This window comes from Neoarius graeffei, chromosome 5, assembly GCF_027579695.1.
Source record: "Neoarius graeffei isolate fNeoGra1 chromosome 5, fNeoGra1.pri, whole genome shotgun sequence".
Lineage (NCBI taxonomy): Eukaryota > Metazoa > Chordata > Actinopteri > Siluriformes > Ariidae > Neoarius > Neoarius graeffei.
The window spans coordinates 62,620,130-62,648,046 of NC_083573.1; the positions used below are offsets into that span (position 1 = coordinate 62,620,130).

The following is a 27,917-nucleotide window of genomic DNA, read 5'->3' on the forward strand; positions in this document are numbered from 1 at the left end:
AAGAATGGGTTAACATTCCTATCCCTAAACTTGAGCAACTTGTCTCCTCAGTCCCCAGACGTTTACAGACTGTTGTAAAGAGAAAAGGGGATGTCTCACAGTGGTAAACACGGCCTTGTCCCAACTTTTTTGAGATGTGCTGTTGTCATGAAATTTAAAATCACCTAATTTTTCTCTTTAAATGATACATTTTCTCAGTTTAAACATTTGATATGCCATCTATGTTCTATTATGAATAAAATATGGAATTTTGAAACTTCCACATCATTGCATTCCGTTTTTATTTACAATTTGTACTTTGTCCCAACTTTTTTGGAATCGGGATTGTAAGTACAGTATGTTTATTGGTTCCAAAGTTTGACAGCATTTGCATTAAAGTGCATATCACGGGTAAATTCAGGAGCAAGATCAATGTAATTCTCCTATTTTATATTAAACTTTGGTCAAATATCTGTCACGTTTTGCGCAATTTTTTTTACCTTGCGCAATACCAGAAAAATTCAGTTGAAATCAAGCCATTTGAGGCAAATTGGTCCACCTCTGAAAAAACTTGGCATTTGGATTTCCCAGGAAACACTGATTTTGGTGACGTCGCGTGCGGGACGCCTCCCTCTGAATCCTACGTCAGCGCTGGTTTGTTTATGAGAAAACGGCCTGGTGGTTTTCTGCAAATTTCTTCAACGTTATTGCGTAATTATTAAAATGGTTAACAGATGTATCGTAGTAGGGTGTAGCAACACCAATCTTGATGGGATTAGTACTCATCGTTTCCCAAAAGACCGGACAATGAGAGAGAAATGGGAGCGCTTGGTCTACACAGGCTGTGCACTGAAACCGTGCAAAGCTCGTGCAGCCTGCTGGCGCTTCCGCAGGTGACGTCACAAATCTGGCTCCAGACTCCCTTGGGATTTTTCCAGATGCGTTTTATTAGTGTGCTTGCTTGCCAAAGGTAAGCACACTATTGTGGTTCTTAAGTTTACTTATACTGACACGTTTTTTTGGATCCACTACTCCTCCTAGGGCGTTCGAGATAGAGACACCGTTCCAACTCTGAGACGTCTGGCCCGAAGCGGTGTAGTGTGCTTGTATACAGCTTTTGGATCAACGCGCCCGTTCTCTTGTTCTTGTCATTTTTCTTTTGTTTTTTTTCCCATAGAGAATGAATAGGGCTCATGAATCAAATCGTCCTACTCGGACACGCTCCATCGCAGATGCACCAAACCTCATGTGATACTTCAGGCCAACTCCCCCAACACATACATGCAATTGGTTCTGACCCGCACTCATTTTTTTCCCTTTCTTTTTGCTCATCCCTTCTTCCTCCATAGGCTTGCATTGATTTTTGGCCCCATAGAGATCTTGCAGTCACGTGACCGGAAAGTACACAACCGCCATCTTGTCGGTCAAAAACACCGCTGAATACTGCTGCACTCGTGTACAGAATGGATCAATTTCAACCGACGGACTACACGGCTCATTTTTCTAATGAACAGATAACTAGATATGTCTAAAATAAACGATCTACAGATTTGTGACCCTTATGGCTTACCGGACGGAGTTTTCACGACCGGATTTTGAACTGCCAGCGGAATACCTGGATGTGTATAATTACCTCATTAACTTTCCCTCGCTGTTCAGTGGTGAAGCACTGCGTGCTTATAAATCTCTGGACAGTTATCTTTACAGAAATTCAGGATTTGTCAGCGACTCAGATGTGGCATCTTGTAACAAGAATCCTCATTGGACGGGTAAGTCACTTAAGTATTGAGTATAGCACTGACCAGCCGATTATAGAATAGAATAAGGTAATTTCAAATCGTCCGTCTTGTTTACATGGATCTGGAGTTGGAGAGGTAGAGGCTTGGCAGTGGAGATTTGAGTGGCTGTTTTCTGAGCTTAGTCAACAGGCCGGCTCTGCCTGCAGCCTCGCTTTTGCTCCCGGTGCCGCCTCCTTCGCTTTGCTTCCGATAACAATCCACGGAGACCCCGCTGGTCTAGCTATCTCGTCCGGAATGTTTTTTTTTTTCTCTCGGCCGGAAATGTTGTGCATGCGATGGAAATCGCTACAAACTGTCATTTTCTGCTGGAAACCAGTGTCCAGCAAGTCCATACGGTTGTAGTGGATATTGAAGTCTGGTACAGACGAACAACACGCAAAAATACACAGAAAAAACATAAAAAACGTGCACAGGTAGGGAGAGCTTGTAGCCGCAGCCGTTGTAGTAGAATTGTAGTAGAATTGACTTAGACAGCAAATCAACTTCAACTCAATGGCCACTTTATTAGGAATACTTACACACACACACGATAGCAATTAGCATATAAGCATTCACGTGTTACCATGCTAGCTGTTAGCATGTTACCCATTACGATATCATGCCTGCTGTTAGCTCACGAGTTGTTAGCATGTTCACCATTAGCATGTTATCATGAGAGCTGTTAACATGTTAGGATTAGCATGGTAACATGCAGAGTTCGCATGTTTGCTGTTAGCAAGTTCGCCTGAGCATGTTAGCATGCTGTTAGCATGCTAGCATGTCACCCTCAGCGTGTTAGCATGCTAAAAGTTAACATACTAGCCATTAGCATGTTAACCTGCCAGCATATTAGCCTTAGTGTTAATTTTAACAAATAACATGTTAATCATTAGCATGTTAGAATGCTAGCTGTTAACATGTTAACATGCTAGCTTTTAGCATGTTAGTATGCTAACTGTTAACATGCTAGTTGTTAGCATTTTGGCATGCTAGCTTTTAGCATGCTAGCTGTTCTGCTACAGCTCAGCAAGCACACTTTGCATTTTCTCTGCAGAAATGCAGTCTAGTTTTTTTTTTTTTTTTCTGCTGTAGACAGATGGCCTTGTGCAAAATTACCCTTCTGGATGAGCGTGTAAAGGGACATACTTTCATATAAAAAAAACAACGAAATTGGTCCAGAATATGCAATTTAAGATGTTTAGCCTGTGCTTCTCTCCTAGCTTTTGCTTCTTGAGTCTATACATGTACATACTGAGCCTGTATGACATTTGGCAGACGATTTTGTTCAAAGCGACTTACAATATATCAAACACCACATTATCAGTAAACCAATACAATCGCTCTACTCTGACATGGCCTACCTTCCAGATGATAGCTGTTGCATGACTGTGGGATTGATTTCCTTTTTTTTTTTTGCTCTGGCTCAGCTCAACCTCAGCCTTTAAGCAAAGAAACTCACTCTCTCTTTTACACGTAATTTTGCCAATTTTATTACCGTGCAGATAATTGTATGCCTCTATGCTTTTGTAGCTCCTCACCATCAGCACCCTCACTAAGAATAAAATAACTGACAAGGACAACGTAGCTGACGTCGGGGCACAACTTCATGTCGTCTATCCGTTCCATGAGGATAGACAGATGGGGCACTTTGATTGTATTATCCCCAGAGCACGTCTAATCAAACCTGTGTAACCGTCTTTTAGTCATCTTTGATCTTACCTACCTAGCAGTTAGCGCTAGCTACAAACATCAACACAGTGGAGCTGAAGAAAGATCCCGGCTTCTGCTACGACGCAGCAATGAATCATGGGAAAGGTCAGAGTTCGGGAAAGTTGTGGATATAATAGCTTAATATATGCAAGGAAAAAAATAAATAAAACCAGAGGCAGAAAGAAATATTTACCCCTGCTCTCTGTTGGAGCCTTGATCTTTAGTGTGTCTATTGAGCTTTGTGCATTCTGCAGCAAGTTCATTAGAAGTTCTTGGTACTCCTTCTCCTTCTCATTTAGCCGAGTCAGCAACCTGGAAATCAGAAATAATGCATGGTTCATATCAGCACTGAGACTGCGCAAAGCGTTCCACTGTAATTACTCTCCACGACATTTCGGAGCGTTCGCTCAGTCTCTAACGAAGGCGAATGCTAATCAGGACCAGGTCAATCGTTTCCTCTATAAATACCATGAGTATGACTTGGATGGGAGGAGAAATTACACACGTCGCTTCTATTCAACACTAAGGAGCAAACGTGATGTAAAAGTATGTGATGTGCAGCCAACTGAACTAATGTTTTATTAGTCATGACTGCCGTTTTTAATTTACATTATGGTCACAATCAACTACAATATTCATCATCATATTTTGTCACTCTAGTTACGTTCATGATGGTTCAAGTTGCCCGGTCATTTGAATTGAATGGGTTTAATCTAAAACTGTCCATTTTAATACGACTCCTATGCAGTGCTTGTAATACGATGCAAAACATTTTCTGTGTCATTTAAACATTAATTCAGTACCATGTTCATATTCACAGTGTAAAACAACACCTCGAGCAGTATCTGTTTAGTCCTCTAGATCGTCACATGTCTGTCTGTATTTCTCATTAAACAATTAAAAAAATAAAAAATAAATAAATAAATAAACCTCCCACTATGCCCCAAGAAACTCTGGAAACCATTGCCAGCATGTTAGAAATACACTGTAACCCTGCTATAACGAACTCCTTGGGAACATTCAAATAGTTTGTAATACCCAAAAGTTTGTAACACTGAAATAGACCCACTGGTCACACCAAACGCTCACATTACATGGGAAATTTAGGGTACATTCTCCTTATCATGAATTTCTTGTTCCGAGTCACTATCACAGTTCATCGAGTTAAAGGGCAACTGAAGTCATTTTTAAACTTGCTTTATTTCTTAATTAACGTGTTATTCAGTTACTTTTTTGGTTTTATTAACCTTATATCGTGGCTCATATTGGCATATTATATTACACTTCTTGGCCTTTTCGGTTTTTAGCCATGTTGAATGTAGTTCGTATCATCCACGGCAGGCATCGCTTATCAGCGCGATCTTCACGAGACTTGTGCGAGACTTCAAATGTGAAGTGTCAGCGCCATCATTTTGAAAACTGTTTACACAACGGCCAGATCGCCATACCATTCCAATTTAGATTAATTTCGAGATTTGCCAGCTTCATCAGTGATGAGATTATTCCATATGACTTCGAACCAAGGGTGGCACGGTGGTGTAGTGGTTAGCACTGTCGCCTCACAGCAAGAAGGTCCTGGGTTCAAGCCCCGTGGCCGGCGAGGGCCTTTCTGTGCGGAGTTTGCATGTTCTTCCCGTGTCCGCGTGGGTTTCCTCCGGGTGCTCCGGTTTCCCCCACAGTCCAAAGACATGCAGGTTAGGTTAACTGGTGACTCTAAATTGACCGTAGGTGTGAATGTGAGTGTGAATGGTTGTCTGTGTCTATGTGTCAGCCCTGTGATGACCTGGCGACTTGTCCAGGGTGTACCCCGCCTTTCGCCCGTAGTCAGCTGGGATAGGCTCCAGCTTGCCTGCGACCCTGTAGAACAGGATAAAGCGGCTACAGATAATGAGAATGAGACTTCGAACCAACATGGAGTAGAGAAGAGTTGGAAAGACGACAGGATAAAGACTACTCCATCGCGCTGGTATTTACGTCATTACTGTCGTACAATTAAAACGTGCCGGATCAGGCGGCTGGTGGGTTTTCAAAATAATAAATACATGCATGTATTTTTGTGATGAACACATTATACTGAGTGCATTTCCCACATCATCCTCACTAAGGTTTCCGACAGCACTACAATATGGCGTCCCCACTATATAGTGAATAGAGAGTGATTTCAGACATGGAAAACTTCCGGCTTGATTACGTCAGCATTCGAAAGAGGGCGTGCACGTCTTCTGACAGCGTTGGCAGATGTCAGTCACTTTGATTTCCGCTGTACGTTTTACTTCCGTCCTACGACGTCTCGCACAGGTCTCAGCGAATCTTGTTTACGGCTGTTGCTTTGACATATGGACTGATGTATTACAGAGCATATTTCAAACATTCAGAACTTGCTATTGCAGCGACAAAATAGCGATCAGAAATGCATTCCGATATTTAATAAAATGAGCTAGAATTTTGATTTAAAAAAAAAAAATTGCCTTCAGTTCCCCTTTAAAGGATCATAAACGGAGGCGAATGATTTCTTCGTCTGTGATGGAAATGATGGAGATTACCGGTGTATCGTTGACCGTGTCCACTCGCTGACTTGCTTTGTTTTCTAAATCTTCACCATTCAGTTCATTCATGTGTTACAAATCACCAGTGACATTTATGTTGCGCCACAGTGCTGAGCAGGGGGGTATAAAAACACCGCTGGTGCACTTTAACTAGGTGTTCAAGTTAATTCTTTCAGCATTTCATCCTTTGACCACCATTCTTGAGAACCGTTAGTGATCGATACCTACGCAAGGCTCAGTAAGCTTTTGTTTTATGATATTAAAAACACACTGTTAATTTGACTGAGGACTTGAAGAGGAGCGCATGGCTCAGTGATGTTTTTTTTTTCCTGAAGGCTCCGACTCATTGTTAAAGGCGGGGAACACGAATTTAGTTCATTAGATGCGAAAGTAACGCGTAGTAAGAGTTTGTTATAGCAGGGTTGCGATGTAAATAACGTAAATGCATTGCACAACATGATTTTTGTAAGTCCCGCGAGCTTGGAGTGCTCACTCACACCCGCGTTAAAGTAAAAAAAACTGTTTAAAAAGTTTGTGCAAATTTCCGACTGCATCCTACAGGATCAATGCACACCTCTAGTCTCAATTAAAAGCCTTACAAACTTTGCCTCGCAAGCTTTCTAAATAAAGAAAGATAAACAAAAAAAGAAAAAAAAAAAAATCAGCGCACCTCTTATTCATACCTTTAGTTGTATTCGTTTAATCCGAACCATGTACTCGTCGTGGATATTTCGAAGCGTTTTCGCTATGAAAACGTGAGAGTTATATTAAATAAACAAAATCAGAAAGCCGGATACCTCCTAGTCTCCTGGCATGAGGTGAAAAATTCCTGGATGAGAGGGCTACAGCTGGTGCCGAGGCCGTTGGGCAGCCTGGTACTGATGCTCTCAGACCTGGGCTGCTGAGGATCTTGAAACATGCCATTAGTCTCCTTGTGTGACTCTGCATTTGGGTCCTCAGCTGTCCGTTCTGTTTCAGGTGAACTCTCCTCGACCTCAAAGGATGACTGGAGCTGCAGCTTGAGCTCTGAAAGATACAGAGAACCGTGTGAGAGTGATGCTGGATGCTATGGAAAACACAGTCGCGATTTATGCCCTCCCCGGACGGTGAAAAATACCTGGCAGAAGCACGGTAATGGCATCTTGCACAGCCTGTCTGAGCAGGTTATCCAGAGCAAACATCCAGTGAGGTTTCACCTGCTGCTGCCGCAACACCTTCTTCACCTGGAGTGACCATCGATTCAACAGGATTGCATATTTAGCAATACAACATTTGCATTTTATTCAAGAGCAAAAACAGTGGATGGAATCCCCACTCCAGTGATCACTGCATATTGAGTCACATACGGCATCCTGGAAGCTGAAGAGTGCCACCTGCAGGCTGCATACAGGTACTGCGTCATTATGCAGGCTCGCGCGCAGCTTCAGGAGTCGGTTGGTCAGTTGCTTCCTGTCTGGAGAGCGGATGTTTTCTCCCAGGCAACCAATCAGCTGCTTGATGTGCTCAGAGCTGATGCAGTGCTCTTCTGTCTGCAGGACAAAAGGCAACAGCTTGCGTTTTCACAAAAGCCATTCAGAACATTCAAATAAGTAAAATAAATAAACAAACCAAAAACTTCATTTCCCTTCCATTTCATTTTGCACACATGCTAACAAAGGCTGCATGTGGACACGTGTACCTGTGGGAGCGATTCGCTTATATTGTGCAGTACTTGGCCAATATAGTCAGTAAGAACTCGGTGCAGAGTGCTTCTCCTTGCACTGTCTTTCCTGAGCAGGAAGAGACCAAGCTGCTCTCCTGACACAGAAGGACTGATGTCCCCCTGTTGTCCCTCAGGTATGCTATCACACACATACACACACACCTCAGAAATATGCACTTGTGTACACTGAAGTCCTACCAAACTTGAGGGGATTGAAAAGATATTTGCTGGTGCTCGAACTCACCCAGAGGTGGTGGGACTGGAAGGGCTCTCGGAAATGTCCTCTTCTCTGAGGCAATGGATAGTTTTCCTCAGATTGAGGGAACTAGACAAGTCTATCCTGTCAGTATCCACATGCACAGTTATGGGTACAGACATGCTCCTCTGGTATTCTACTGCTGGAGAAACTAAATTAGAAAAGCAGAATTTTCACTCACTCACTCGACCAAAAAAAAAAAAAAGGGAGTTTCTTATTCTTCTTGCTGGACTGTTTACATGGCTTTGATAACTAGCTATAGGCTGCAATTCCCTTTATTTTAAATTTTATTCTAGGCCGATTCAAAAGCCAAGTTTAATTTATACATGCATTATTTAATCTCACTGAATTTTATTAAGCCGCTACCAATATGCAGAACCCCTTTAAAATGACACATGGAGTTCAAATACAGTGGTGCTTGAAAGTTTGTGAACCCTTTAGAATTTTCTATATTTCTGCATAAATATGACCTAAAACATCATCAGATTTTCACACAAGTCCTAAAAGTAGATAAAGAGAACCCAGTTAAACAAATGAGACAAAAATATTATACTTGGTCATTTAGTTATTGAGGAAAATGATCCAATATTACAGACCTGTGAGTAGCAAAAGTATATGACCCTTTGCTTTCAGTATCTGGTGTGACCCCCTTGTGCAGCAATAACTGCAACTGAACGTTTGCGCTAACTGTTGATCAGTCCTGCACACCGGCTTGGAGGAATTTTAGCCCGTTCCTCCGTACAGAACAGCTTCAACTCTGGGATGTTGGTGGGTTTCCTCACATGAACTGCTCGCTTCAGGTCCTTCCACAACATTTCGATTGGATTAAGGTCAGGACTTTGACTTGGCTATTCCAAAACATTAACTTTATTCTTCTTTAACCATTCTTTGGTAGAACGACTTGTGTGCTTAGGGTCGTTGTCGTGATGCATGACCCACCTTCTCTTGAGATTCAGTTCATGGACAGATGTCCTGACATTTTCCTTTAGAATTCGCTGGTATAATTCAGAATTCATTGTTCCATCAATGATGGCAAGCCGTCCTGGCCCAGATGCAGCAAAACAGGCCCAAACCGAGATACTACCACCACCATGTTTCACAGATGGGATAAGGTTCTTATGCTGGAATGCAGTGTTTTCCTTTCTCCAAACAGAACACTTCTCATTTAAACCAAAAAGTTCTATTTTGGTCTCATCTGTCCACAAAACATTTTTCCAATAGCCTTCTGGCTTGTCCACGTGATCTTTAGCAAACTGCAGATGAGCAGCAATGTTCTTTTTGAGAGCAGTGGCTTTCTCCTTGCAACCCTGCCATGCACACCATTGTTGTTCAGTGTTCTCCTGATAGTGGACTCATGAACATTAGCCAATGGGAGAGAGGCCTTCAGTTGCTTAGAAGTTACCTTGGGGTCCTTTGTGACCTCGCTGACTATTACACCCCTTGCTCTTGGAGTGATCTTTGTTGGTCGACCACTCCTGGGGAGGGTAACAATGGTCTTGAATTTCCTCCATTTGTACACAATCTATCTGACTGTGGATTGGTGGAGTCCAAACTCTTTAGAGATGGTTTTGTAACCTTTTCCAGGCTGATGAGCATCAACAACGCTTTGTCTGAGGTCCTCGGAAATCACCTTTGTTCGTGCCATGATCCACTTCCACAAACACGTGTTGTGAAGATCAGACTTTGATAGATCCCTGTTCTTTAAATAAAACAGGGTGCCCACTCACACCTGATTGTCATCCCACTGATTGAAAACACCTGACTCTAATTTCACCTTCAAATTAATGGCTAATCCTAGAGGTTCACATATTTTTGCCACTCACATGATATCAGTGAAGAATTTATAACATCAACAAAACTGACTTCATGTGAAAACTTAATATTATAGTCATGTTGTCTGTTGTTGCCCAAATGAGGATGGGTTCCCTTTTGAGTCTGGTTCCTCTCGAGGTTTCTTCCTCATGTCGTCTGAGGGAGTTTTTCCTTGCCACCGTCGCCACAGGTTTGCTCATTGGGGATAGATTAGGGATAAAATTAGCTCATGTTTTAAGCCATTCAAATTCTGTAAAGCTGCTTTGCGACAATGCTTGTTAAAAGCGCTGTACAAATAACCTTGACTTGACAGATATGTAATATTGGATCATTTTCCTCAATAAATAAATGACCAAGTATAATATTTTTGTCTCATTTGTTTAACTGGGTTCTCTTTATCTACTTTTAGGACTTGTGTGAAAATCTGATGATGTTTTAGGTCACATTTATGCAGAACTATAGAAAATTCTAAAGGGTTCACAAACTTTCAAGCACCACTAACATTTTGCTGCTTAATAGTAAACAAAACTATAATTGAAACAGAACTACTTGTATTGAAAAATTACAGTATTCAAGCATTTCATCAACATCGTAGAAATACACATCAATAACAACCATTACATTGACAATACTAGACAATGATGCAACTACAGCAGGGGTGAGGAAAAGAGGGGAAAAAAACAAGACAAAAAAACAACAAAAGAAAACCCCACCCAACAACAAAAGATAAGACACAGGCTTATCTATGTGATGGTAACAAGTCCTAGTTTACACTTCTTATGCCACGTATTTAAAAGGTCACCTTGCACAAGTGGTTACATAGGTGTTGACCATCATAAGCTGCAAGTAACACGCGTGTCCTCTTCAGGGCAGGAAATGAAAACCTGAAACCTAGCATGGTTACAGCACACTGAAAAATAATCTGTCATCTCAAATGATATTTGCTGAAAAAGCAGTTTCAGTTTACGAGCACATTATTGCTGCAAAGACCATGAGGGGTGGCATGCGATTTGTGAAAGGCCAGAGTTAAATTCCTTCATGAGTTTAAAACAAACAAAAACAAACAAACAAACAAACAAACAAACAAACAAACAACCCTACATTAACATCACTAAATTGGGATGTGTAATTTTTTTCTGCTTTCAAATAATAAGATACGCAAAGAAATGACTAGCTAAAACGTAAGGAACGGAGTTTAACACAAAACACTGAAAGTGGGGGGAAAACCCCAAACAACCCAGTGTATCAGTGACGCTGTAGCTTACCCAGCCATACCATGAGAAACCAGACTTGTTTACAATTAGCTAAGCTGCTCTTCATGAGAACAGTCTGATCTTCCAGACAAAACAATCAGAATCAAAATGCATTGAAAACTCAGGGAGGAGGAGTAATTTTCCTGAAAGGTCATTAATTGGCCTAATTAGCAACTTGTTCATGAGAAATCGCAAAACCAAGGAGTAACTTTTGTACAGGCCGGGGGCGTCGTGGCTCAGTTGGATAAGGCGCCATACCATAAATCCGGGGTTCGATTCCGACCCGAGGTCATTTCCCGATCCCTCCCTGTCTCTCTCTCCCGCTCATTTCCTGTCTCTACACTGTCCTATCCAATAAAGGTGAAAAAAGCCCAAAAAAAAATGTCTTAAAAAAAAAAAAAAACACTTTTGTACAGGCTGATTAGATCTTCCAAACAAAACAGAATTAGAATCTACTGAAAACTCAGGCTACATCCACACAACAACGGCAACGAGATTTTATTAAAAAAAAAAAATATCGCGTCCACATGGGCAACGGATCAGTAAAATATCAGGTCCATATGGCAACGCAACGCTTGCTGAAAACGATGCAATACACATGCCACACCTCTACATGCGCTGTAAGACGGTCCCATCGGAGACACCAGAACAATAGAAGAAGTAGGACGCATGCGCATAAACCCCTTCTTCTACCCGGCGTGAAGCACTCTCAGGAACAAACACACAACAACAAGATGGCGGCTGCGACTACGCGAGGAAATCGTGCCTTCTGTGTGTATAAATTAGTTTTATTAGTGTGCATAGTTTTATATAACTTAATTTTCTTATTGTGTGTGAACATTTTGAAAAGCATTTTTATATAATTTATATAACTTTTTATATTGTGTGTGACCATTTTGAAAAGCAGTCTTATCCAGTAAAAAAAAGAAATTCAAGAAATGGTTCAGTTACTTGTTTATTTAAAAGAAAAGCTGTATACAAAAGTGAATGCAATGCAGTGGTTCATACAAAACAGCGAGAGTGCTGCTTGTTCTAGTCATGTGGTTGTGACGTCATCGTAAACAAATCTGTTCTACTCATCCAGACGACTTTGCAACGGCGCCGTTGCCAGATTTTTCCACTCTGGAACCCGTTCTCCAAAACGCCAGTGCCGTGTGGATGCCAGGCCGAAACGATAAACAATTTTATCAGATTCACCTGAATCCGTTGCCGTGTGGACAGCCTCTCAGAGAGAAGTAGCAATTTCTATGAATTGTGGACAGACGGACACTGATGGCAATAGTTCACTGGCTTGTGGCCGTGTGAGCTTTATATATCTTTAAAAAAAAAGGTGCTTGTATCCTCTTCCACTTCAAGGGCTGACAGTTCCCTGTTCAGCCAATCAGCCCTGCCTGACATGTAGTGCTGTCGCTACACCCCATACACATTTTAGAGGTGAAGACCTCAACCCTTGTGTGCTTCTGTTCACTACCCTCTCCCATACACCCCCTCTCTGCATCCTGACATAGTTATGCCAACATGCTTCAACGCCGAAGAATCAGTGTTAATCTTTCTAAAAGTCGTGCTGACTCACCAGAGGTGATGGGCTCTATCTCAGCTAAGCTGGGAGACGGCTTGGTCTTCTTCTTCTTCTTCTTGGTACTGCTCTTAAGGAAAGCATCCTTCAGCAGGTTAGATGCTGTGGCCCTTTTGTCAGGATTGGGCTCAAAGCAGCGCATGATGAAGGATTTTGCCTCTTCGGACATGCACGCTGGCACAGTGGGATGGATCTTGAACATGCCGACCTGGAATAGAAGCTTGCTTTCGTCATTCTGAACTATTTATCACATCATTGTATAAATTCATGCATATTCCAGCAATGTAACAAATGCTAAATAAATAAATAAATCTCCATTTGTGGTAGCACCTTGAACATGGCGGCCTGTGGGCTGCCCAGCTCGTGGAAAGGCGTTTTCCCAGTGGCCATCTCTATAATGGTACAGCCTAGAGACCAGATATCAGCCGGTTTCCCATAACCCCGCGGGCCCTGGTCGATAATCTCTGGAGCCATATACTGTAGAGTACCTAGACACAAGCGATGAACTAAAGGTCGACAAAAGGTTTGTAATGTACATACACAAAGGTATCAAGTGTCTATAAAGAATCAAATGTACATATGACAAGTACAGAGCCTCAGGACACACTAACAGTCTGGCAAGAGCTGTCATGAACAGACTCACCAGATGAATGCCTGACATAAGGTGTGTGTGTGTGTTAGGTTTATGTTATGTTAGCTGCATTAATAATTGCGTCAACGGAAGGTAAGACAAGTAAGACAAGTGTGTCAAAAAGAAATGTGTGCGAGAGGAACTTCATCGAACTTAATCCTGAATACCGACTGTTTCGATACCACAAATTATACCACCAACTACCACCTGCCCCCAACACACACACACACACACACACACAAAAGGTACGTTAATGCAAAGTCACTGGAAAACAAAGGTCACCTGTAAAGGTTTCTGTACAAGGGTTGATTCCTGCTAGTCTTTTCGACGTTCCAAAATCAGATATCTTGAGTACGCCGCTGTACGTGTTGATCAGGACATTTTCACCCTGGTGGAAGGAGCGAAGCGAGAAGAATCTTCAAACACGTTCAATACATTACACGGACACATGCGCGCCCTTTTAGCATTAACCCGAATGTACCTTGATATCTCGGTGAACTATCTGGTTATCATGAAGGTACTTCAGTCCTTCAAGAATCTGCTTGGTGTAGAAGACGATGGTGGGCTCGTTATCTTTAAGAGGACCCCACTTTGACCTTAAGAGCGAGGACAAGCTTCCTGTCAAAATATAAAGATGGCTCATTTTTCTTGGCTAAGTTCATTACAGCTGTGTGCTCCTGTGTGCACATGTTGCGTCATTCTAGACAAACATTCCCGTATTGCAAAGAATAATGTGCCAAAGGCACTTCCTGCTTGACAGAAATCCTCCCACACACAACACACTTCAAGAGGTTCCGGCTGACCATAAAAGTCTGGTTTTCCACACGCAAATGATGAAAGATGTTGTTATTAGAGTGAATAAGGTGGGGCAGCTTTACCGCCTGGCACCTCCTCCATGAAAATCTTGATGAAGCCACCCTCGCTGACAGAGCCCAGGTACTGCACAATGTTGCGATGCTTCAGTCTCTTGTGCAAGGCGATCTCTTCATGGAGAGGCTGAGAGTAACTGGTATGGAGAGAGGGGGGAAATGTTGTTCTAATGGTATTTGTTAGTTGAAAGAAACAACACTTGATAAATGCTTTAAAAAAAAAAAAAATCTAAACAGGCTTCAAGCCCTCAAGCAGGAAATGATCAAGCCCTTGGAAACACAAAGTCAAATCTTTTTCCATTAAACAGAAGTGGGTAAACACTGCTGACGAGGGGGGGGGGGGGGGGGGGGGGGCAAAAACCTACACACGCACACACAACATCTAATCAGATGAGGTCAATGTGCTACAATATAAAAACGATAAATATTTTTAAAAAATTGAGCATGGCCATACGTGCTGTCTTTCTCTGGAATCTCCTTGATGGCGATGCGCACTTGATTACTCAAGTCTCGTCCAGCATACACCACTCCATAAGTTCCTCTCCCAAGCACCACATTCTCACCGTTGTCTCCTTTCTCATACATGTACTGGGAGAAATACAGAAGCAGAGGTGAACATGGAAGCGGTCATTTTTATCTACAGCCACAAGGTGTTGAGCACAGACTAGAAACTGTGACTGTTCAGAGTTAACCCTGTTCACTAGGAGCCAGTAACTGAACATTTAGCTCACCATCACAGCCAATTATGTTTAATTAATTAAGCAAGGAATAATAAACAGACCATGCAAGGGCAGTGTTTAACAGCCCTGTACAAAGCAAGTTATTTTCCTATAAATCACATTAATCTACTTCAACAATTAATTTTTAATTTATTAAATGACAGACCAAGCAGGAATTTGAACTATACAGTTACATTTAATGTTGTGGAACATCGCAAGAGCCGAGTTCGTTATTACTTATGTTACAGCAGCTATAAACAACATTTGCTCGCGCCCCCGTCCGTGTCTCGCTCGCGCCCCCGTCCGTGTCTCGCTCGCGCCCCCGTCCGTGTCTCGCTCGCGCCCCCGTCCGTGTCTCGCTCGCGCCCCCGTCCGTGTCTCGCTCGCGCCCCCGTCCGTCTCCGTGTCTCTCTCTCCTCCCCGTCTCGCTCGCGCCCTCGTCCGTCTCCGTGTCTCGTTCCCCCTTCCGTCTCCGTGTCTCTCTCTCTCCCCTCCCCCTGTCTGTGTCTCTCTCCCCATCTGTGTCTCTCCATCTCTCCTCCTCCATTCCCACTCAAAACCGTATATTTTCTGCAATTATGCTGTAAAGGTGTGAGAGAATGGGAGAAAAACAGAATCCAAGAAACATTACTCTATCCCATGACAACTTGGTAACGTTTATGGTAAATCTTTTATCACGGTTCCAGTGGGAATCAGAACTATTGGATTTAAATGTTATCAGTCGTGACGTTGCCAGCAGTGATGTAAATGATGGTGATATTTAACAGAATTAATCATCCTGCCTCAATGTAAGCAACCGGCGGCAATCTCAAAACAACAAGCAAAGAAAACATTGGCAGATATAAGCAAAAAGTTATAAATAGCCTTTGTTTGAACAAAAATGTTCAGGAACAGGAAGAGAACTTTCTAAACAGAGATGCGATGCGAATCGACTCATGCCATGCTGCTAACTAACTAATGTCTCCGCTTGGGCTTTTCACCACAATGGACTTGTCGCCTTGTGAACTGCGGGTCATATCCGGTCTCGCAGAGTTTCACACTCTAGCATTCCGTTAAACACAGTCAGGTGGGAATACACTGCATCTATTACTTTTCTGTTCTGGAAGACAGAGTGGGATTGAAAATGTATCATCTATTCTGTGTTGTTTTTACCTCAGACAATAACGGATTTCATGTGTGAACAGGGCTTCAGATAATACAAGAACTCAACTGTCTCCACTGCCAATAAATCAGATCCCTCTTGAACCCTGTTTGGATTAATTCCAAAACCGAAAATCAGTCCATCTGCTGGTTACAATGCTAATTCCATACAAACCTTCAACCATTCATCAATCAAACTGAAAACAAAACCTCCACCACGTACTGGCAGCAGGCCCGCCAACAAGGGGGGACAAACAGGTATGTTGTCCCGGGCCCAGGAATGGGGAGGGCCCAGAACTGGGCTCTCATGAAGTTGCGATTATTTTATTTCATTTCAAAATGTGTTGATTTGGGGAAGAAATGTGCTATATTTGCATTCAATAAATGATTTCTAGATCTTTTGCCTTTATTGTCTTTGAAAAAGGAGTCAAGAACCCCCTACCACCCCTAATGCAAAAATGGTTTGGTCTGACTCTTTGATTAAGGAGAAAAAAACCGACATTGTTCGATCATAGCGCTTCGACAATCAGCGTGCGTGCCATTTGCCAACATGCACAAGTCAGGAGCAGGGCCGGTTCTGGAGGGGTAGCAACGGATTTGCACCCGGGACTGGTGTGGAGAGGGGCCCCCAAAAATAAGATAAAATAAAAAATAGAGTTCTCTCTGTTCTTGAATAAGTGCATTACTGAGTGTCTGTGAGCAAAGGAGAGCCTGAACGTTGCAACCTCCCTATTGGCTGTTTATTGGTTGTTTGTAAAAATGTATCAGTTGTTGCCCTTCCCACGGGAATCATCGCGGGCTCGAGAGACGAGACCTGACGAGTTAGTTCGTTGGTAGCAGAACAAAATGTCTGGACACAAATCGGGTTTTCAGAAAAGGAAAGAAAATAAAATTCATGTTACAAACGAGGGGAGAGCAAGTCACACTGAACACCATATCAAACGCACAGGGCATTGAATCATTTCATAACCACAACGGCTTAATAACATTGTGTTTCATATATCTGATTGAAGCTAAGAATATTCACATTAGCCCGCAATCATATCCCGCCGTTTCTCGAGCAGTGTGTTCTTCTCTGCTCTTCACACTGGACAGTACGCACGCACAGTATACTATTTGCCCCCAGCCCTGCCCGAAATCCCCTGTCCATCGCTGCTCCTTCAAGAGCACCCCAATCGCGTGAGTAGAGACTGGGATAAGAGAGGTGGGTGTGTGTGTGTGTGTGTGTGTGTGTGTGTGTGTGTGTGTGGGTTGGCCGGGGGGTGGGGTGGGGGGGGGGGGGGTGTTGTTAGGGGGGGCCCATTCAGAGCATTTTGTCCCAGGCCCAGCCAAAAGCTGTCAGCGGCCCTGACTGGCAGAGATACAAAATTGTAGCTACTGATATCAGGAAACTTAGACTGTTAAAGCACAGACACACGAGACTGCTTCATACACGTCATTGAGCAGGAGCTGTTATTATAGAAACAATACCACATTAGAACAAGCGACTTAACATCAACCTTCATTCATGTAACAGCCAGAACTGTCCGGTTACAGAAAAGTACTCCACACCTTCTGACCAATCAGATTTAAGAAGTCAACCTCACTGTGGCACAATTATGGAAAATCTTGATGATCCATTTAAACAGGAAATGTGTATAAATAAATAAATAAATAAAATCCTACTACAATAAACCAGCTATACAGTGGTGCTTGAAAGTTTGTGAACCCTTTAGAATTTTCTATATTTCTGCATAAATATGACTTAAAACATCAGATTTTCACACAAGTCCTAAAAGTAGACAAAGGGAACCCAGTTAAACAATTGAGACAAAAATATTATACTTGGTCATTTATTTATTGAGGAAAATGATCCAATATTACATATCTGTGAGTGGCAAAAGTATATGACCCTTTGCTTTCAGTATCTGGTGTGACCCCCTTGTGCAGCAATAACTGCAGCTAAACATTTCCGCTAACTGTTGATCAGTCCTGCACACCGGCTTGGAGGAATTTTAGCCCGTTCCTCCGTAGAGAACAGCTTCAACTCTGGGATGTTGGTGGGTTTCCTCACATGAACTGCTCGCTTCAGGTCCTTCCACAACATTTCGACTGGATTAAGGTCAGGACTTTGACTTGGCCATTCCAAAACATTAACTTTATTCTTCTTTAACCACTCTTTGGCAGAATGACTTGTGCTTAGGGTCGTTGTCGTGCTGCATGACCCACCTTCTCTTGAGATTCAGTTCATGGACAAATGTCCTGACATTTTCCTTTAGAATTCGCTGGTATAATTCAGAATTCATTGTTCCATCAATGATGGCAAACCATCCTGGCCCAGATGCAGCAAAACAAGCCCAAACCATGATACTACCACCACGTTTCACAGATGGGATAAGGTTCTTATGCTGGAATGCAGTGTTTTCCTTTTTCCAAACAGAACACTTATCATTTAAACCAAAAAGTTCTACTTTGGTCTCATCCGTCCACAAAACATTTTTCCAATAGCCTTCTGGCTTGTCCATATGATCTTTAGCAAACTGCAGATGAGCAGCAGTGTTCTTTTTGGAAAGCAGTGGCTTTCTCCTTGCAACCCTGCCATGCACACCACTGTTGTTCAGTGTTCTCCTGATGGTGGACTCATGAACATTAGCCAATGTGAGAGAGGCCTTCAGTTGCTTAGAAGTTACCCTGGGGTCCTTTGTGACCCCTCTGACTATTACACGCCTTGCTCTTGGAGTGACCTTTGTTGGTTGACCACTCCTGGGGAGGGTAATAATGGTCTTGAATTTCCTCCATTTGTACACAATCTGTCTGACTGTGGATTGGTGGAGTCCAAACTCTTTAGAGATGGTTTTGTAACCTTTTCCAGGCTGATGGGCATCAACAGTGCTTTTTCTGAGGTCCTCAGAAATCTCCTTTGTTCATGCCATGATACACTTCCACAAACATGTGTTGTGAAGATCAGACTTTGATAGATCCCTGTTCTTTAAATAAAACAGGGTGCCCACTCACACCTGATTGTCATCCCATTGATTGAAAACACCCGACTCTAATTTCACCTTCAAATTAACTGCTAATCCTAGAGGTTCACATACTTTTGCCACTCACGGATATGTAATATTGGATCATTTTCCTCAATAAATAAATGACCAAGTATAATATTTTTGTCTCATTTGTTTAACTGGGTTCTCTTCATGTACTTTTATGACTTGTGTGAAAATCTGATGATGTTTTAGGTCATATGTTTTAGGTCATATTTACGCAGAAATAAAGAAAATTCTAAAGGATTCACAAACTTTAAAGCACCACTGTATTATTCTCTGCTTCAACAGTAAGGAGGAGATGAATATTATGAAGGTAGAACTGACCTCCAACAGTCCTCTATTGTCCAAGGGGGAGTAATCCCTGACCCCTTCTGCCGGACTGATCAGAGAGCTCACCAGCTCACAGAATCTGAGGAAAGAAAGTCATACTCATGTGCACAATGGAAATGAACATGAGATCATCATGGAAGCAATCTTTGAGTTACTGTTTAAATCCCCCCAACACACGTTCCACAGAGTTGTCTGAGACATTTAAATGAAATCCGGTCAAAGAACACTTTCTAAGAAGAAACTCATATTGTTAAACCAATAAAGAACTAGAAAAGCACTCAGAGCGCAGACCTCCGCCAAGAATCCTTTAAAAAAAAAATCTGGGATCCAGAAGGTGATCCCGATCACTGCCAAAATTTAATGGATTGTTACTTGTGCCCAGTCACACCTCTGGAAAAAATTTCAGAGCAATCCGTTCATAACTTTTTCCATAATGTTGCTAACAGACAAACCAACCAACAAACAAACAAAAACAAATGCCGCTTTTCCACTACAAACGCGGCTGAGCTGTGCCGTGCCGTGCTGAGCGGGGCTGTTGGAGTTGCATTTCGACTACAACCGCGCTGAACCGTGCTGGCTGGAAGTGGGTGGACACATTGGGTGGAGTTAGCGAAAGTGGGTGGACGTCAGGTGATGTCGTTAAGCAGCACAAACAGTGACATCAGTGACCTTTTAAGTGGTAGTCTCACGACCCGGATAGTAAACAATAAACATGGAGGACATGGAGTCGTTAGTGTTGCTGGTCTTGGTGCTGTGGCTTGTTGTCACCGACAACGCCGACAGATACTGGCAAGAGCGTATAGATGAGGCGAGGCGCATAAGGCTTCAGAAATTCTCGTAATTCATAATTCTTCTCCTTCCGGGTTTGCGGTGTTTACAGATCCCAGCGCGCTCGCGGGGCGTGTGAGGGCATGTGAGGACACTCCTCCTCATCAATCAGTGCACAGGGGAGTGTCTGCTCACGCCCCCAGCCTCACTCGGCTCGTTTCAGTCCTACTCCAAAACGGTGCGAGTTTTAGGGGCTAAGCAGGGCTGAAGTGAGCTGAGTCGTGCTGGTTTTTGGTAGTCGAAACGCGAGCCGTGTCGGGCTGAAGTGAGCTGAAGCGAGCTGAAGTGAGCTGAAAAAGGGTAGTGGAAAAGGGCCAAAACAAACAAAAAAAAACCAACGCTACCAAAAACAACCTCCTTGGCGGAGGTAACAATGCTGGGTGGAATTTTCCTCTTTAATAAATTTTAGCTCAATCTAAGAAACAAATTCCCTTTCGGAGTTTGATCTTTGCTTAAACATATGGGAAGAACATTACAGTCCCACCGTGCAGCTTGCTTTGGCTCTCACCCTTTGCAGTGCAGAGTGCTTGGGAAACACAGCTGGAAGTCATCGGAGTTGTAGAGCACATACAGGAAACAGCTCCGCTCATCAATTTTGGACATACTAAAAGTGAAACATGACACAACACACATTTTATTATAATTATACAAAAACACACATTGTATGCAGCTTCTATACTACCATTCCTCCTCCCTCCTTTAAGAAAACATCTGTCACCTACCGGAATATTAGGTCTATTAACCACAACCTCTTTGCTGCTTCTATACAGGCATCATCCTTGTTTGACCTACATGATGAGCTCTCCTCCCCTGACAATCTGGTTGCCGTTTACAAGGACACGGTTTCTAGATTGCTGGATGACTTAGCCCCTGTAAAGAATAGGCAAGTCCCTGGTTCACCCCTGAGCTCAGAGTAATGAAGGCCACTGGCCGACGTCTGGAGCGCTTGCATAAGAAAACCGGTCTTACTGTCCACCCGTTGCTCTACACTGAACACGCTCATAAGTATTGGGATGCCTTAAACGCTGCCCATTCTAACTACATCATCAACCATAAGTGGTTCCAAGTCAGGTCCTTCAGCAGCATGGCCCCTAAGCTCTGGAATTCTCCCCTTCAACCCCTCCGTGACTACTCTTCCCTTCCTTTCTTCCAATCTCATCTCAAAACCTTGCCGTTTCATGAACACTTCACCACCACTGCATAAAATCCTGTCTTTAGCAACCTTTTTGTGTCTGCCGTTTTCTTTGACCTATATAAAGCGACCTTGAGTTTGAGAAAGGTGCTATATAAATTAAACTTTTACATCATGCATAACATACAGAATCAAAATTTCTGTCCATCATCCAGAGCAGGCATGAAGAAATAAATCCTGGTCGAAAGACTGTTCGACATCAATAATTAACAATACATCTTCTGTTGTTACATTGTGTGTTTGTGCACATCAAATGTGAAAATTATTTGCCCGTTGCTGCCGTGTACGGTGAAGAAATAACTGTACACGTCTAGATACCATGAGACAAACAACAGTCTTTAAAAACACTGTCAAACTGCATGACAAGACCTTTTTAATTCATAATCAGATCGATATTTATATTCTACAATGTTTTATATGCCTCAATAAAATGTCAAAGGCCTTCATAAAAGATGACAATTTCAAGTGGAATTTAACTATTGCCTCACAGCAAGAAGGTCCTGGGTTCGAGCCCCGTGGCCGGCGAGGGCCTTTCTGTGCGGAGTTTGCATGTTCTCCCCGTGTCCGCGTGGGTTTCCTCCGGGTGCTCCGGTTTCCCCCACAGTCCAAAGACATGCAGGTTAGGTTAACTGGTGACTCTAAATTGACCGTAGGTGTGAATGGTTGAGAGACCATGAAAACTTGGTGGTTGAAGCAGTCAGAAGGGACCTACCATCACGCAGAACACGAAAGAAGATATAAAAGCTAGAACAAAGCTTGAACTAGAGCCTGTTTTCACTGATCAGGTCTGAACCATTTTAACAAGCTGCCAAACCCAGTAAGTGATTTGTGTTGCAAACATGTAGCTAGAAAACAAGCCACCTGCTGCTCAAACTATCAGCATGACTCATAACTGCAGAGTCATTTTATATATAGCAAAGAAAATAAGTCAGGAAATCAGAGAGACTAGACAGACAGGAAGTGAGAGACAGAAAATGAGAGAGCAGTAGCAAGTGATACACCCCAGGTGTCCATACCTCACTCCACGAATTGCTGATGCAGGAAATGTCCACTCATGTAGACCTTTCTAAATGAGGCAAGACATAATTGAACATGACTATTCATGAATGAATCAACACACACACACAACCTAGTGACAGGGCAAAGGATGCGTACTAGGGTGCATCAGTTGCCCTCACTTTCATAAAATCTGATGCATTTTTGTTTGGGTGTTCCTTTTCACCAATAAAGACATCCTGTAAAATTTTTTGACCATATTCAAAAGTCTAATGGTGGAACCATGAGGTTCATTTTTTGCCAAAAAACACTTATTTTATGTTTTCGCGTAAGGTTTGAATCACAATGTTGGACTCCATTTATTGATTTCTTGTGAGCCAGAGATCATGTTAAGAACCTTTGCAAGGGATTGAGAAGCATTAATGTGATTCATAATACATTTGTATTGTTTAAAAGTAGCTGAACAATGATTCAATGAACAGCTAAAACTCAAACTGTGCTTGATCATATATTTAGAATATGTACTAAAAATGTGTATCTAAGATATTTGGTATACTCTATAAGGTGCCATAATGTTTCATGAAAAGTGATCGAAATTTTGTCATAAAAGTCATAAAATTGCAGCTTTTTCCATAACTTTGAGCTCCTGGTGCCACCATTAAACTTTTGAATTTTGTCAAACCATTTCACCCAGTGTGTTTTCTTACCAAAAGGAACATAAAAACAAAAATGCATCATGATCGGAAGAACTTTTCATTTTTAGGGGGCAACTGATGCACCCTAATGCGTACAGCATGACATGGTGAGACATTTTACAGTCAAATAAGAAACGTGCATAATTTGAGATGACCCAGCTGGTTTATGATTCCTGTCTTGTTCTTGCATAAATTACTCTCAATAGCATTCAATATTTAATGTTCAACAACCGATACACAGTGCTGCTCCAGCCTCTTGGGTGTAAACTTCACACTCATGGGTCACATTACAAACAGTATCACTAAACCCCAGCTGTAGTAAGTGCGATAAACAGGTATGCTTTACACACTAGAATCAGTAAAACCTCCGCCTTTTGATTTCATAAATTATTTCAACACCCTTTCCATAATTCAGTATTACTGCCAGATCCATTCAGCTGGAACCCACAAAGGGAAGTTTAGCAGGGCAGGCAAGCGGAAGCAGAACAGTGTGTACCTGGGGTGGTGGGACATGGCTCAGCTGCACGGTGCGGCTCTTGTCCTCCTCGCACACACTCAGTATGCTGGGCTGGAAAATCTTCGTGGGTTCGAGGATCAGAACCTGCAATGACGGCCATTACAGAACAGCCAATAACTCTTCCGTGAAATTGCGGTTTCTAATTGAAGCCCTTGAATGGAGAAGAGATTGACAGCTTGTGACTCACGTTTCACTCTACAACGTTAGGTGATTCATCAGTTCCGCTCAGAGCTTCTACACTTGACTCATTTTCTGCTGCAGTGGCTGGTCCCACATCGATACTCTCACGACTTACACTTCCCAAATAAACTCTATGGCCACCCTCACCACGGATTTAGCACTTAATCTCTCCAGACGTATACCTAGGACCTGCTGCTGTAATTATCAATACTGTTCAGTGCTCATCCCAGGGGTCCTATTCACAATATGTTCATATTGAACAACCTTTAAAACAGTCTGGTGTTTCCTCAAAGAAAATTGCTTCACTTTTCATTCTGGTCCCCCTCATGGTTCCTTCCTCATGCTGACTCATGGAGTTTTGGCTCCGGCTTGTTCACTGGGGATCTAAATATAAATCTACACCCAGATTTCTGAGAAGTTGCTTTGTAACAACCTCTACTGTTAAAAACACACTAGACAGATAAATACAATCTGAATTCCCCCCAAAAAGTTGGAATGTTGTGTCAAATGTATATTTAAAAAAAAAAAAAAATGCTGTGATTTGCAAATCATGGAAAGCAGGGCTCGAAATTCGCGGTGGTCCGGTCACCTGAGGCGACTTAATTTGTCATTTGGCGAGTAATTCCTGTCACTAGCCAGCCCAGCTGGCTAGTTGAAAAGAAAAAAAAAAAAAAAAAAAAAAAAAAAGATACATGAAGCGAAGATTCGGACACACCGTCAACTAAAGCCGCCACATATTAAGCACGTGCCGTGTCTGTGTTAATCGATGTGTTTATCGGCAGGACGGTCAGGCTGTCAGTTTTTTCACTACTGCGCATGCATATAACAGACATCCCAAGTCTCCCGCAAGTTCCGGGAGTCTCCCGCATATTGATAGTGGCTCCCTGATGCCCGCAAATTGGAGAATATCTCCCAGAATCTAGAGCAAGAGTGTGCACGCGAAACATTAATGTCTGCATCGCGCATATGACGGAGTGTGCAAGAGAGACTTGTGTGCCTGTTCATGAAGCGCATGCTAGACAAAAAGCATCCTGATTGGGTTACAGACATCCCAACTTGCAGACCGGGGAAAAAAGTCCAATATATTATTTGTTGATATTATATTACGGTGCTCTGTGTTGTTCTCATTTATGTATTTAACAACAGTATCAAAATACTCAGGTCTTGAAATACATGCACATTAGTCATGAACAATGGTAACTACTCTCGTGTTATTTTTGACAGAAGTAAAATTCATACATGAACAAATTTTGGCTAGTTGATTTTCTGTTTGGCGAGTTACTTTGGAAGGTTACTAGTCCGGCTGGCTGGTGAAAAAATATATGAATTTCAAGCCCTGGAAATCCTATATCTCATTGAAAATAGTACAAAAACATCAAATGCTGAAACTAAGAAATCATATTTTTGAAAAACGTGTTCATTTTGAAATTGATGGCAGAAAAAAAGGGGAGGGGGGAAAAAAATGTGTTTTTGAATTTGCACTTCAGAAAATATCCACTTCTTCCCTTTGTGCATTACACATCTTGTATTCACGGTCTATGCACTATTGTCTTTGTCTATTGTCTTTTGGGTGAGCACTGTCGCCAAGAAGGTTCTGGGTTTGAGTCCAGCAGCCAAAGGGGCCTTTCTGTGTGGAGTTTGCATGTTTTCTCCATGTCTGTGTGGGTTTCCTTCAGGTGCGTCGGTTCCCCCCCCACAGTCCATAGACATGTGATTAGGTTAAAGGGCATATCACGGGTAAATTCAGGAGCAAGATCAATGTAATTCTCCTATTTTATATTAAACTTTGGTCAAATATCTGTAACATTTTGAGCAATTTTTTTACCTTGCGCAATACCAGAAAAATTCAGCTGAAATCAAGCCATTTGAGGCGAATTGGTCCGCCTCTGAAAAAACTTTGCATTTGGATTTCCCGGCAAACATTGATTTTCGTGACGTCGCGTGCGGGACGCCTCCCTCTGAATCCTACGTCAGCGCTGGTTTGTTTATGAGAAAACGACCTGGTGGTTTTCTACAAATTTCTTCAAAGTTATCGTGTAATTATTAAAATGGTTAACAGATGTATCGTAGGAGGGTGTAGCAACACCAATCTTGATGGGATTAGTACTCATCGTTTCCCAAAAGACCGGACAATGAGAGAGAAATGGGAGCGCTTGGTCTACACAGGCTGTGCACCGAAACCGTGCAAAGCTCGCGCAGCCTGCTGGCGCTTCCGCAGGTGACGTCACGAATCTGGCTCCAGACTCCCTTGGGATTTTTCCAGATGCATTTTGTTATTTTATTTTTTTGCTGTAGACAGATGGCATAGCTGCCCACTGCTCTGGGTACGCGTGTGTGCTCATTGCTCACTTGTATGTGCATTTGTGTGTTCACTGCTTCATTTGGGTTAAATGCAGAGGAATTTCACTGTGCCCTTAAGTCTGTGCTTGAGTGTATGCGTGACAAATAAAGGCTTCTTGGCTTTTGTTATATTGCACAGCCTGTGTGTTGGTAGAATTAAAAAAAAAAAAAAAAAAAATTTAAATGATTTGATACCAGCAACATGTTTCAAAAAAGTTGGGACAGGAGCAATAAAGGACTGGAAAAGTTGTGTAATGTTTAAAAAAAAAAAAAAAAAGGGACTTGGCAACAGGTCAGGAACATTCTTGGGTCTAAAAAGAGTATCCTAGTGAGGCGGAGTCTCTCAGAAGTAAAAATGGAGAGGGGTTCACTGCTCTGTGAAAGACTTTGTGGACAAAAAGTACCGTACAATATGCCCCGTCCCAACATTTTTGACACGTGTTGCTGGCATAAAATTCAGAATCAGCATACATTTTAACCAAATAAAATTTCTCAGTTTCAACATTTGATATGTTTATACTATTTTAAATGAAATATAGGCTTTCCATGATTTGCAAATCATCGCATTCTGTTTTTATTTATGTTTTACCACAGCGTCCCAACTTTTCGCAATTGAGGTTGTAGAATTTAACTGAAGAGACTGTACTCGTACCGGGCAACGAGCTGTGGAGAGAGTAGGTTTGCATGCTTGCACATGGAGCTCCATCCAGAAGTCCACAATTTCCTGTTTGGGGGTCTTCACCTCTGGCGGTTTGGCAAACTTTTTGTACAGAATGTACGTCTCCATGACTGATCCAACATACCTGTAATAAAATCCAGAAGGAACACACCAAGGCAAAAAAAATAATAATAATACACAAAATGTTAATCCCTGGACAAATGAGTGATAAAGTGTTAACTGGACACGAGTTGTGGCACTCACCACATGGGTGCATTGAGACGGTAGAGTTTCTCTGAGGCTTCGATTACCTTCTTGTGCTCGTTGGCCAGAATCCCAGCCCCAAGGTAGAACCCTACATCCCAGTAATCATGCATCTTCTCCAAACTGCCCTTCCTACCGAGCAAACTGCTGAGAGCGACTCCTTTCCCCGGGACAAAGTAAGGAAGCAGTACACAACAGCATCAGTTTCAGGGAACTCCGACACCATTTATTCACAAAACCGGTTAGTGTGTCCAAACCCAAGCGCAATAATCTTAAGTGCACAAACAAGCCTAATGCTATCAGTTTATCCTGAAACTTTGTTTCCTTAAATGGAGATGTGATATACATGCTAAACATACCGATCTTTCTCAGCTCAACAGAAGTGTCAAACTCATGGCCGGCAGCCATGAGAAGCACCACGGTGTTAATGCCTGAGTGCAGTGAGGGCTCCATTTCAAATGCCTTACCATACCTTGAAATAAACATACGGAAATAAAGAATCAGACAAGACTGAGTTATAACAGCCTTCTGAAGAACAGAAAAGTGTCACAAGATTAGACCATTAGCTGATTCTATGAGAACATGAAACATGCAAATAATGTTTACAAAAAATGGTAGTCAAAAAACGCAAAACAAAATATGGAACCATAATGGTGCCTTCACTGGTAGACTAACATTTTGGGGGGGATTTTCCCCCCGATTTTCCTACCATGGCCAATTCCCACCCACCCGAGGGCTCTCCACCCACAAGACAGTGTCATGGAACCTCTCTCAAGCAGAAATGATTGAAAGTCAAAGAGGTTGCAGAAAAGTTTAGAGTCTAAACCGGTCATCACATCCGGCCCGGTGGTTCATGAGACTTTTTTTTTTTAATAATAAATTAATAAAAATCGAATGTTGTGTTTTTTTTTGTAATGATT

At 42.3% G+C, this 27,917-nt stretch overlaps 1 protein-coding gene across 1 annotated transcript in view; it reads right to left on the reverse strand.

The window, feature by feature from the left end:
• The window catches only part of si:ch211-1i11.3 (mitogen-activated protein kinase kinase kinase 5), an 85,877-nt gene that overhangs the window by 12,922 nt on the left and 45,038 nt on the right, over positions 1-27,917 (reverse strand). Inside the window, exons 7-25 of the mRNA XM_060922196.1 lie at positions 27,357-27,469; positions 26,998-27,157; positions 26,728-26,878; positions 23,535-23,639; positions 22,364-22,413; positions 20,664-20,759; positions 19,322-19,406; positions 14,567-14,700; positions 14,122-14,249; positions 13,725-13,861; positions 13,526-13,631; positions 12,943-13,100; positions 12,610-12,820; positions 7,960-8,122; positions 7,692-7,854; positions 7,360-7,542; positions 7,131-7,236; positions 6,811-7,039; positions 3,661-3,779 (exon numbers count right to left, since the gene is read on the reverse strand). Of these exons, the coding sequence (XP_060778179.1) occupies positions 3,661-3,779; positions 6,811-7,039; positions 7,131-7,236; positions 7,360-7,542; positions 7,692-7,854; positions 7,960-8,122; positions 12,610-12,820; positions 12,943-13,100; positions 13,526-13,631; positions 13,725-13,861; positions 14,122-14,249; positions 14,567-14,700; positions 19,322-19,406; positions 20,664-20,759; positions 22,364-22,413; positions 23,535-23,639; positions 26,728-26,878; positions 26,998-27,157; positions 27,357-27,469 (2,597 nt within the window). The remainder of the gene's footprint in view (positions 1-3,660; positions 3,780-6,810; positions 7,040-7,130; positions 7,237-7,359; positions 7,543-7,691; positions 7,855-7,959; positions 8,123-12,609; positions 12,821-12,942; positions 13,101-13,525; positions 13,632-13,724; positions 13,862-14,121; positions 14,250-14,566; positions 14,701-19,321; positions 19,407-20,663; positions 20,760-22,363; positions 22,414-23,534; positions 23,640-26,727; positions 26,879-26,997; positions 27,158-27,356; positions 27,470-27,917) is intronic.